The sequence below is a fragment of the Antrostomus carolinensis genome, unplaced genomic scaffold, assembly GCF_000700745.2.
Source record: "Antrostomus carolinensis isolate BGI_N321 unplaced genomic scaffold, ASM70074v2 scaffold10263, whole genome shotgun sequence".
NCBI classification, from domain to species: domain Eukaryota; kingdom Metazoa; phylum Chordata; class Aves; order Caprimulgiformes; family Caprimulgidae; genus Antrostomus; species Antrostomus carolinensis.
In genome coordinates this window covers 1-12,232 of record NW_010305840.1, presented here as the reverse complement: position 1 = coordinate 12,232, position 12,232 = coordinate 1, and the positions used below count along the sequence as shown (strand labels likewise).

General features: G+C 35.9%; 1 protein-coding gene across 1 annotated transcript in view; it reads right to left on the bottom strand.

The window, feature by feature from the left end:
• Nucleotides 1–10,019, bottom strand: part of LOC104522571 (voltage-dependent calcium channel subunit alpha-2/delta-1-like) — a gene marked incomplete at both ends in the record, with an annotated part of 40,941 nt that extends 30,922 nt beyond the window's left edge. The window contains one exon of the mRNA XM_010164901.1: nucleotides 9,888–10,019. Coding sequence (XP_010163203.1) covers nucleotides 9,888–10,019 — 132 coding nt within the window. The remainder of the gene's footprint in view (nucleotides 1–9,887) is intronic.
• Between the last annotated feature and the right edge of the window lie 2,213 nt (nucleotides 10,020–12,232).

Below are 12,232 nucleotides of genomic sequence, written 5' to 3'. Positions count from 1 at the left end.
ATAATCCTCATTACCTCTACAATTAAGAAGGATTCCAAGATTAAAAAAGGAAGTAGTTGATTTGTACCTACACTTCCAAGTAGCCTTCCAAAAATTTGATATTAAATTGTTCTTTCAGACAACTGCTTTCTAAAACCTATCAGTAAAATTAGCTGGATAGGTGCCTCACAAAATATAAGTAACTTAATATCTGTCAAACCACATTAAACTACTTTAATTAAATTAATTTATTTTTGTGTAACAGATTTGTCCACTGCTCTGTGGTTAATTATAAATTAAATCTGCATTCTGATCTATATTAAAGTACCTTTTGGTCTACATGGAGTCAGTGAAGCTCTACATGTGCAAGCTCACAGAGAATGGATTCAAGACTAAAAAAAAATAAAAAAAAATCAAACTCCTGCCACCAAAGAAAATCTCTTTGGAAACAATATTATAAAAAAAAAACAAACCCAAACTTGACCTACATTACAGATTCTAGGTGTCCCTTCTTGAGCAGGATGGTTGGTCTAGGTGATTTCCAGAAGTTCCTTCCAACCTGAATCATTCTGTGATTCTGCTATTATTGTCACTTATTCTTACCTTTTTTAAAGGCATCAGATACTCTGTTTTAAATAGTCTATATCTGGCAAATGAGATACATCCTTCCAGAATATTCATCCATTTCAAGCGTCTATTTGATAGAGTATCTTATCCTCTGAGGATGACCATATTTCTCCTTTTCTTTCAAAGTTTTGGATATTAAAATACTATGTTGTGATATTTGCAATTTTATGCCTTTGGAAGTTCCAATTTATTTGAACGAATTGGTAATTCCAATGATCTTGCTAAAATGCTGTCAGAGTAATGCTTTCCATTTGAATCAAAAACTACTGAAACACTATTTCTGGACTAGATTTAGGCAACTGTATTCTAAAAATGACATTTTAAAAGTCATACAAGTTTCAAGAATTAGAATTATAAACTCAAAAATTAGGCAGGAAGATAACTTCTACCAGTACTACTGAGAAGGTGCTTCAACATTTATAGTAACTTGTGCTCTCTTGCCACCTCTGAGAATCCATACTTGGTGGCTTACAGTTTTCTCAATGAAACTACTGATTTTGTTTACTGTTTCCAAAAAAAATGCCTTTCAGAATTCCATAATATCAAATTTCAGGAGGTTTTGCTTAAAAAAAAACCAAACAAGAACAACAACAACAACAACAAAAACCCAACACAAGCTACATTTCAGTTTTCTTTCATGGTACTTGTGAAAACTAAGTCTTACTCTTGAGTTATACATATATAATGGACAACTGCCCTTTACAGGACAAGGGCTGGAAACTTCTACAAATATTTTTAAACCTGATGGATTTTGTAAAGAAACTGGAATTGAAAACATGCATTCAAGACAAGTGAGCCTTCAGACAAAAACAAAATGGAAAGAAAATAAGGGGGTTTTTTTATATGTCCTTCTTTTCTTGCCTTCTGCAGACAACTCAACTAAAATTCTGTTTACAAATTCAACATTAAGAAACAGGCAGGGTTTTCTCATACAATTTTTATATGGGGGATGTTCAGAAAAGCTGTTTGTGATTTCCTGTTAAAAAGAAGAAAAGAAACTATAACTAATTCCCAAAAATACCACCACATAAACTGAGATTCCTTGTTTTCTGAGATGAGTCAAGATAGCCTCTGAGCATACACAGGATAATGACCTCAAGGTCTGTGTGGCTACAAGTCAGACAGGACCATACCAAAACAGTATCACGTCTAAGAACGTAAAACATATTCATTACATAACTGTGCCTGGCTTTTCTGGTCAGGCTTGTGGATACAAAGTAACTGAAATTCTGATTTTCAGTTACTTTCTGGCACATGGATATTTTAATAGTTCATATTTTTAACCTTTTTTTTTTAATTAGCAGATTTCAATGCAGCTTGAATTTAATTTTACTGAATCTGATCTCATCCATCACATTTTATCTTCTTGCTAGGGAATGGATGTTTAGTAACAAAAGCTTAAACAGGAGCAATCCCTCCTCTAAAGCTTCATGAGAATGTTTTATTTACCTGCACATCAGTCACAAAGGATTCTGTACATACTGCTTACAAGGCTAAGTCTGTGAGCAAAAATGCCTCTGGTAATGTGTTTGTAACATGAAGACCGAGGAACTACAGTTGGATGTGAAAAAATTAACTTTAAATGTCTGAGCCATTTTTTTTAATGACTTGACAATTTCACCAGTTTGTTAACTTGTTTTAACAAATTTAACATATTTTAACTACTGATTAGAATTATTAAATGTAAAAAAAAAGTAAAAAATGAAATGCTCAGAAAATATCCAAATTTTGGGCAACTGTACATTGTATATTAAACCTGTAACATGTCACATTTTGATGTGTCAGTAGTAGCTCTGTGTTAATGACAGGTGAAATGGCCAATTGTAATTTCAATAGAAAATTTTCATCACACAGAATCCAAAGGACTTTCTATCTAACTTCATTAACATCCAGGATAACAATTTTCAGACCATTTGCAAACAACCACTGTGTAGCCTGTATGGAGTTTTGGTACTGATGGATGAACACAGACAGAAAACAGACAGAGTCTTCTTTTCATCCTCAATCAATAAGCCAACAAATGCAATTTACTTTCTGAGCAGAAGGAAGTTGTCTGGTGCTACTTTGTGTCAGCAAACATTATTTCCCCTTTGAGCAAGATATTAAGGGAAAGCAGAAGAGATTAAGAATAAATTGTAGTCTCAGGCAAATATGCTTATTTCTTCAGATAAAATCAGTCTGTGCCTTAAAAATGAAAGGCCCTACATGCACCAGCAGGCTCTGCAGCCTCCTAGGAGATTGCTGCCTGTGTTCAAGCTCGCGTTTACATACTGTAGATGTGTAAACTGGGATTACTGACGTGGGAAGAGGGAAGGGACAAAAAGCTGCAAGAAATCTCCTAGGAGTCTCTACCTCTTGGTCTGTGAGCTTCATTTAAGCTCAAGCACTTGCTTTATGCCTCAGCTACATTGTGTGGATGTCTGTGCACCATATTTCACTCTCTACAACTAAGTGAAATGAGGCTGTAACAAGGTGGGGGTTGGTCTCTTCTCCCAGGTAACCAGCAATAGGTTGAGAAGTAATGGCCTCAATTTACACCAGGGGAGGTTCAGGTTGGATATTAGGAAAAAAATATTCCCCAAAAGAGTGGTCAGACATTGCAACAGGGAGCCCAGGGAAGTGGTGGAATCACCATCCCTGGAGGTGCTCAAGATACGTGTAGATGTAGCACTCAGGGATATGGTTTAGTGGGCATGGTGGTGATGAATTGATGGTTGGACTGCATGATCTGAGAGGTCTTTTCCAATCTTAATGATTCGGTGATTCTGTACTTTGCTGATTCTGACCCTGACTCAGGGACATTCTGGCCTGACCTCAGAGCTACCTTCTCAATATGGACTTGTCAGGCTGACATGTGAAGCTAACCCCAGCAAAAGCACTGTGTGCATCAGGAAGTCTCAATACATCCAACTTCTTTAACCTTGTCTTTTCCACACATTAATATTGATATTGAACAAACACCCTACTTTCTAAAACAAACACTGAGTACACTGTTACTTTTGAACTGATAGCAATTCTACAAAATAGAGTAAGACTGGAAGTAAGTTGAAAAGCTTTCTCCATGTGCATGAGTACCTAACCCCTGGCTGATTTAGCAGTTGTGCTCTGCATCCTGGCCCAGCAGTGCTGGTATTCTTGCAAACTCTCTACATGGACAGATATCGCAAACACAACAAGACATTTTATGAATGCAATTATAGAGGATGTTGTTGTTTCTGTTGTTCTGAATGACAGCATTAAGCTTTCTAAGTGAGTTTTTCCAAGTTTTATTTTGGAAGTGAGGGAAAACACAGAATGAAAAGGAAAACTCTCCTATGATGAAGACTGCTCACCCTCACCATCAGCTATTTTTATAGACTTCCATGTTCTCTCTGAGCATCACCTTCTCCAGGCTGAAAACAAACTCTCTCAGCCTCTCCTCAAATTACAGGTGCTCCAACTCCTTAATAATCTTTGTGACCTTTCAGTAAGTCCCTGCAGGTACTGGTGCCTGCAGTTATTACTCTACCAGATGCAGAACTTCACACTTCCTTTTGTTGAACTCCATGACATTCCTGTCAGCTCAATTCTCCAACCCGTTTAAATCCCTCTGAATGGCAGTACCACCACCTTGTGCATCAGCCACTCCCAGTTTTGTACAAAAGGGTGAACCCTGTCCCATTGTCCAGGTCACTGATGAACATGTTGAATAGCATGGGTCCTGGTACTGAATCCAGTGGGGTACACCACTTTTGAATGGTCTCTGGCTGGACTTCATGCCACTTCTCATAACCCTTTGAAATCAGCAGTTCAGACAGTTTTCAGACCACATCACTGACCATTTATCTAAGCTATATTTCATCAGTTTGTCTATGAGCATGTTAAGGAAAAAAGTGTCAAAAGACTTCATCTCAAAGTCTGAACAAATAACATCACTGCTTTCCCTTCATTGACCAAGTCTGTCTTCTCATTATAGACAGTTACCAGGTTGATCAGGTATGATTTCCCCTTTGACCCATGCTGAGCACCCCCAACCACCTTCTTGATCTTACTATGATTCAAAATATTTTCCAGGAGGACTTGCTATATCACTTTGCCAGGGACTACAGTGAGTCTGACAGCTTATAGTTCTCCAGGTACTCCTTCTTGCCTTTCTTTAATATAGAAGTGACATTTCTTTCCTCGGGAAAGAAGGAACCTCAGGAAGCTCTCTTGGTTTCCACGACCTATAATCAAGGATAAGCCTTGCAATGGCATCCACCAGTCCCCTCAATACTCATGGGTGCATCCCATCAGGTCACAAGGACTTGTGCATGTCTAGTTTGTTTAAATGTTCCCTAACCTGAGGGCAAGTCATCCTTGCTCCAGAATTCCCCTCTGATTGCAGAGGCCTGCGATTACTGAGGGCTGGTCTTATGAGTAAGAACTGAGCTAAAGAAGTTAATGAGTACCTTGGCCTTTTCCATACTTTTTGTCAACAAGGCCCCAGCCCTAACATGGAGTAGGAAGCCCACATTCTGCAGCAAGTCCATATTTTCCTTAGTTTTTCCTTTGCTGCGGCTGTTTCTGTAAAAGCTCTTCTTGTTGTCCTTCATATCCACTCCAAGTGGGTTTTGGTTCTTCTAACTGTGTTTTTACATGCTTGGACAGTGTCTCTGTATTCCTCACAGGTCATCTGTCCTTGCTTCCACCTCTTGTACACTTCCCTTTTCAATTAAGAATTTTATCAGGTATCTTCATCACCTGAAGATAGATTCTTGATCCTGATACAGCTCCATAAATGTATGTAAAAAGGCAATGCATTCTTGCAATGCTGAAAATCTCTTGAAAGGAAGACTGATTTGTGATATATAACTTTAAATGTTAAGTGAGTATATTTTACATCTGTCCTAAAATTTCAATTTTTCTGAGCTCTTTTATTTAACTATTGTTTACTTACTCTTGAGTTATTTAGAGCTCATAGAATAACTGATAGAAATCTCAAAATTGCTCTTGGCATCTTCATATCAAAATGGATAGCTGCCAGCACAGAAATAGAGCTTATAATTTCTCATCACAAATATGCTACCATTGAAAGTAATGAAAATGTTAATACTAAGTATCCTCACTAATCTTTAAAATTATTTTAGGCAAGACACACTCTCTGAAATAATATAAAGAAGAGAAATTTCAGTATGAGGAAACTCATATTGACTTTTTAAATCAAGCTGATTAAAATCTAAAGAAGATAAAAAAAAAATAGAAGCCCATGGAGGTATCCTGCATCTTTGGCTTTTCTTTACCATTTCTGTCTTGATGTTTGAGAATGAGAGCTGAACTGAGTATGTTCTAGGGAGAAATAGTTAAGAAACAAAATGAAGCAACGTATAAATCTATAAAGAGAGAAGTTGACCTCAGTGCAGTCTCTGAAGTTTTTTATTGGGGTATCCTGTAAGGTAAGTATAGGAATTTGCTATACAGTTCCCTTTTATGTCTGACACTGGTTCTTCCATCACTGCATATACCAACATATATGTGTGTTTATGTATATATTTCTAATATTTAGCTTTCTTGCACACCTGTGTTTATCCATCTGTCTACATTGTCCTGGTTTTTAGCTGGGACAGAGCTGGGTTTCTTTTTAGTAGCTGGAATAGTGCTGTGTTTTGGTTTCAGCCTGGGATTTGTTATGAGAAAACTGTTGATAACATATCAATGTTTTTCAATTGTCACTGGAAGTTGAAGGACTTTGTGTTTTGCTAGTCTCCAAGTGCAAGGTCAGGGGCGGGAGGCAAGTAATGAGGAATATTAAAATTAATAAACTAGACTGGTATTTGGATATGCCAATGGAATATTCCAGGTCATATAACATCATGTTCAGTTTATTAATGAGGGTCTCTCCCTTGTGGCAGGTCTCTCTTTCTGGCTCTTGCTTGGGCTCTTGCTCTTCTGGGGATTTTGGTTTCACTTTTGGGATTGTCACTCCTCTGACATCATTATCCAAGAAAAGGCCAGACTTGGTCAGCAGGTGGTGAACAATTTTACTGAGTATAATTCATTTGCAAATTTTATTACTATTATAATTATTATATTCATTATTATTTTCAATTTTATTTTATTTCAGTTGTTCAACTGTTCTTATCTTACCCATCCAATTCTCTCCCCTATCCCCTGGGGGCTGGGAGGGAGTGAGCAAGTGGGTGTGTTTGGCTGTCAGCCAAATGAAACCACCACATACACAAATATCTTCCTAAATCTAGCTTGCCTGGATTACATATTTTCTTCTCCAAAACAAAACCAAAGGTAACACCACATAGAATGTACATTCTCCTCTGTAAAAATGACATTTTGCAGAAGGAACATTTGATGGACTAATTAAGTCATAATATTAAGGAAGCAAATACTTTGGTACCGCTACTTCCTCTACCTGATGTTGTTAGCTATTTTCGTAAAATAGAGTTTCCTATTCTTATTCTACTGCATCTAATTACTATTGTATATAAGTCTAGTAACATTTATTATAGTGAATAAAAAAGAAGGTCTGAGGAGAGGAACTGCCATGTATCTCAACCTAGGTCATACTCAGAAGGAAGATATCTTGTCCTCTTGACAGAGACAAAGGAAAACAGATGTACCAAAGAGGCAGACAAAGCACAGCTGAAAATTATAATAAATCATACATGTGATGCTAGAGGAGTGTACAACAGCACCAACAACAGAATACATGTAGGAAACAATAGGAAATACGAAATAGAAAAATAATCTTATATTTCACACATACTTTCCACCCATGGGGTCGCTCATAGAAAGATCTCTTCAGGTTGCTAGTTACTATGGTGACAAGGACAGCCCAAGAGCCTACTTAGGACAGAAGTGATGTACTGTCTAGCCCATTACTCAGGGCAGTGGAATACTATTAGATAAAAACATTAGTTCAAGAAACCTGTGATTGAAGACAAACTTTATAGCTTAGAGGTACCAAAGATCTTTTTTTTTTTTTAAAGTGAGGAAAGACTGAGTGGATATATTTCAGGTAATAATGAGAAGACTTATCAATGCATTTTAATTTGGGTTTTTGATACTTCCAATTTCTTTCACAAATATCATCACTATGGAGAAATGAATCACTTTGAAGCAGGCTTACCTAAGGCAAATATAATGAAGCAACATTTTACAATTTATAATAGCATTTTCAAAAAGAAAATGTGAAAAATATCCATTCCAGTATATGAAACTTGATTTCATTTTCAAACAATTTGTATGTGTCAGCAAACTGAGACATAGAATTTACAAAAAGAGAAAGATGGACAAACTTTCACAAAAAAACTATTCTAAAAATCTAAAACCCAAAGGGCTTACTGATTTGAGGTATAAATAAAAGGAAGTGGGAAGAAGATGTACAGAACAAAACAAATACAACTTAAAGACTGTCAGACTGTTCCTGGTTACTCTGTGCATGTGCAGAATTTAAGAACTGGAGAATTACCCAGGAATTTATAAAGTTAAGTTCTGACAACACTAGACAGCTAATAATCATAGAATCATACAATGGCTTGGGCTGGAAGGGACCTTAAAGATCATCTAGTTCCAACCCCTCTGCTATGGACAGGGTTGCCAGTCACTAGATCAGGCTGCCCAGGGCCCCATCCAACCTGGCCTTGAATGCCTCCAGGGATGGGGCATCCACAACTTCTCTGAGCAACCTGTTCCAGTGTCTCACCACCCTATAGGTGAAAAATTGCTTTCTAACATCTAACCTAAATCTCCCCTCTCTTAGTTTAAAACCATTTCCCCTTGTCCTATCACTATCTGCCAACATAAAAAGTAGCTCTCCCTCCTGTTTATAAGCTCTCTTTAAGCACTGGCAAGCCACAACAGGTCTCCCCAGAGCGTTCTCTAACAAGGACTTAGGCACTTAGCTATGGAATAAGCAGGAGGTATGAGGATCTGAGTTTTATATTAAATTTAAATTTGCGTTTAGATAGAGTATATACAAGAAACTTATCCACCTCCAAAATGGGGAAAACAAACTCCTCTAATTTATAGAGGTGCTCTAAGGAAGAACACATAGAGATTCTGAGGCTCCTGTGTTGTATTGGTAAACAACTGAAGTAGACAGGTTAGGTAGACATAAGAATATATTTTTAAATATCTGAGATCTTACACTTGAAAAATAATTTCCTAGAGATTTGCACAGAAATGCATTTAAGAAACACTTCTTTTTCAGCACTTGGGAAACATCACCATATAGTAAACAGTGACAAATGGTGGCCCCATAAACAGCACTAATATATTCCAAAAATGCTGAAACAGAACACTTGTAAATAAAATAAATATGAAATTAGCAATTTCAATATTATTTTTTCTGCAACATCTCACTGTATTTATTTTGTGAGCATCCAGCATGACAAAACAAACAGGATTCAAGTGCTATGAAATATTCCTCCTGTAAACTAGCCTAAGGCAGTTTCTCTGCTATACTAACAGTTGTGCTAATGATACAGTAACAGCTTTAGAATAATCCCCTTCATCCTCAGAAACACAAACAATCTTGTATAAACAGAAGAGCAAGGATCTCAAAGTTCTTCCTTAGCCAGTTGTAGGCAAGAGACAAAACACTGCACACATCATTCTGTCACTGATAAGAGCATCACTTAAGAACAGCAGCAGCACAAGCAGTGTGCCTTGCCATAAAACGAGCCTTTCCATTAGCTAGTGCACTTCAAAAATCAAATTAAGGCTACTGATGATCTAAATTCAGTAAAATATACATCTATTTAAATCTGTGAACCAGTAATGGGATTCTTTGAAAGGTCGAACAGATGCTGGTGGAAATAATCAAGTTGTATTAATTGACCTTAGCTCTAATAGCAAAGACATAATTGTCAGAAATTGTGGATTCTGCAGGATATAAACATTGCATGGTGCAATTATATTTCTCTGACTTTAACCATAATATTACCTGTCTAGTCACTATTTTTAAAACTAGACAGGTACAAAAATCTCAATGGTAAATATTCTACAGATTATTTACACAACACGTAGAAAACTATAAAAATAAAATCTAATTCTTCAGATTTTCAAAGGGCATCTTCTATTCCTTTTACTGTAAAAAATACTAGTTACATATTTCACCTGCAGTTTCTTCCCCTTACTAGCTTTATGCCAGAATAATTTCATAGTCCTTGAGTTACATCTGATATACAGAAGCTGCATCTATGTAAGAAAGTAATTTTTGGTTATGTTCTACTGTTTGTAAATAGTTGAGAATATTTTTAAAGCAATATGTGGCATAGGACAGGTCTTTAGGAGACTTCAGTTACCTGGGTAATACCTAGCGAGGCCAGTTGCGCTACCAAAAACTTGCCATAATAAAGTGGGGTCTTCTTCTCTGTTCCGCTTGAACACATCATCCAACGCTGCAGTCCAGTTGAGTTCATTTAACACTATCGTTGCTGTCAAAGACAAAACATATTTAATGTTACAAAGTTACATCCTAACACAAGAAGCAATGACTACAAAATCAAACTGGACTATTACAGAAAGTAATAACATTTCATGTAACTAATCCACAGAGTAGATTTAAAGAAATATACTCCTCTTCCTTGGGAATTTTCTTTTAAGTTCCTCATGCTCTCTTCTTCCCATTGCATTATTTGTATGCAAAGACTATCGGCTTATTTGCACAGCCAATATCTTCCACAAATACTTTGTTTCTGAGATGTCACTCTAGTTGCACTTCCCAGTTATAGAAAAATAAATACAAGCATATAAATTTATGAGTTGGGTCCTTCCACAATGAACTTAAAATACAAGAAAATTAACATTTCAGCTAAACACTATGTGCCCAGTTATACAGAAGCTTACATTCACAAAGTTGTCCTATACCAGTTCTTGTTTTAATCAATCAAATATATTATATAATCAATCAAATATATAACATATTAACATATTCTCCACCTTTTTGAAAAAACGATATGTTGGGAAACTTACTCTAATATTGATGAATGCTTTTACATTAATAGTCAATTTACTACAGTCAGTAGTCAATGAAATTTTATTGTGATACAGAATACCTTATAATTTATGATAAACCATGCTTTTTACCTCATTTAATCAGCTGTAAATATCTCATTAATTTCTCCCCAAAAAACTTAATAATGTTAAGCAATACCAAATATTCATTTAATTTTAAAAATCAAGGGCTTTATGTTGGTTTGACCACTAATTCTTTCTTTTTTGTTGCCTAATGGCATTGTAAGTAATTCCTCTAAAACTGAAACACCTAGATTAGCAAGCCAAGAGTGGAAAGGGAACAAGAGGGGAAAAAACATTTGAAAACAGCTAAAGATATAGGCATAAATCTTATGAAAGCTAATGCTGGCATACAGATCCTGCTTACACTGTGTTGAACACAGGAATGAAAATTCAACTTCTCTTGCAAATGGGTAAATCAAGCTGAAATAAAAATAGTTCATGTTTAAGGCATCTAAGTGGCATCACAGTACAAAATTTGTTATGTCGGTCTACATTCTAGCCCTCTGCTACCTTGAAAAAAAGAAACAATAAAAATAAGGACAGGTTGAAAGTTAACATTTGACAGCCCATTTCCAAAGAGAGGTTGTTAACAGGTACTAGAGAAATGAGATCACAACATAACATTTTATAGGGTTGTTTTTAAAGGTTAAGGAGAAAATTGTTATGCCATGTGTTTTGTAGAGAGGTTTGTCTGGTTTTTACGAAGTAGTTTTAAGATAATATTACTGTCTCAAGATATAGCTTTTTATAGAAATATTAAGTTAAATTTCCAGTTGGAATTCTCTCTAAGCAATAAGCTTATACTATATACCTGTATCTTTGGTATCTTTGTCAAGTAGATAATTATAAATATATATATGTTTACTGAAGAAAGAGGAATAATTCCTTGTGGCACCATGAGAAGTTAATTAATATTTTAAAATGGTTACTGTTCAATCATCTCTTTTACATCCAGTTTGATCTACTGTGTAGAGTAGATTAGAGTAGCATTATGTAGAGCCTTTCTAAACCTGAATTTGTGTCAGATCTTACTTCCAGAAGTGGCTCCATGAAGCCATTAGAAGCTCTATCATTTACTTACTGAGACAATACTTTCTATTCAGTTTGATTTGTTTTTGTTTTTTTTTTTCATGTTTCTGTTTCCTCATCTGATTTACAAAGTACTTGGCCCAGTGGAAGCTTACACCAGTGGTTCCTGGTGGCATTTCGGACACTGGAGCTTAGGGCACTTACTTTAAGGCACATGGGAGACAATAATTCTTTCTTCTTTGTTAGCTGACAAAACATTTCTGTTTCAGGGTCCTTTATGAATTCCCAAGCACCATAAAAATATAAGCACCATAAAAATATAAACCAATGTGTTTCTTTGGCTACATGACCTGACTTAAAATTGCTGGAGCCTCTACCCCTAGATCTGTCAGTGACTTTACCACCTTGGTCAGACCACTGATACTCCTATTAAGATAAACATTTAATCAGGGTAAAAATAAATAAATAAATAAATAGGTAAATAGGTAAATAAATAAATAAATATTTAATCATGCTCATAAATGCTTTTCTAAATTGGTAACTATGTACTCTGTGAAAAAAAAAAAAAATCAACTTGAGGCCATTTCCTCTCGTTCTATCA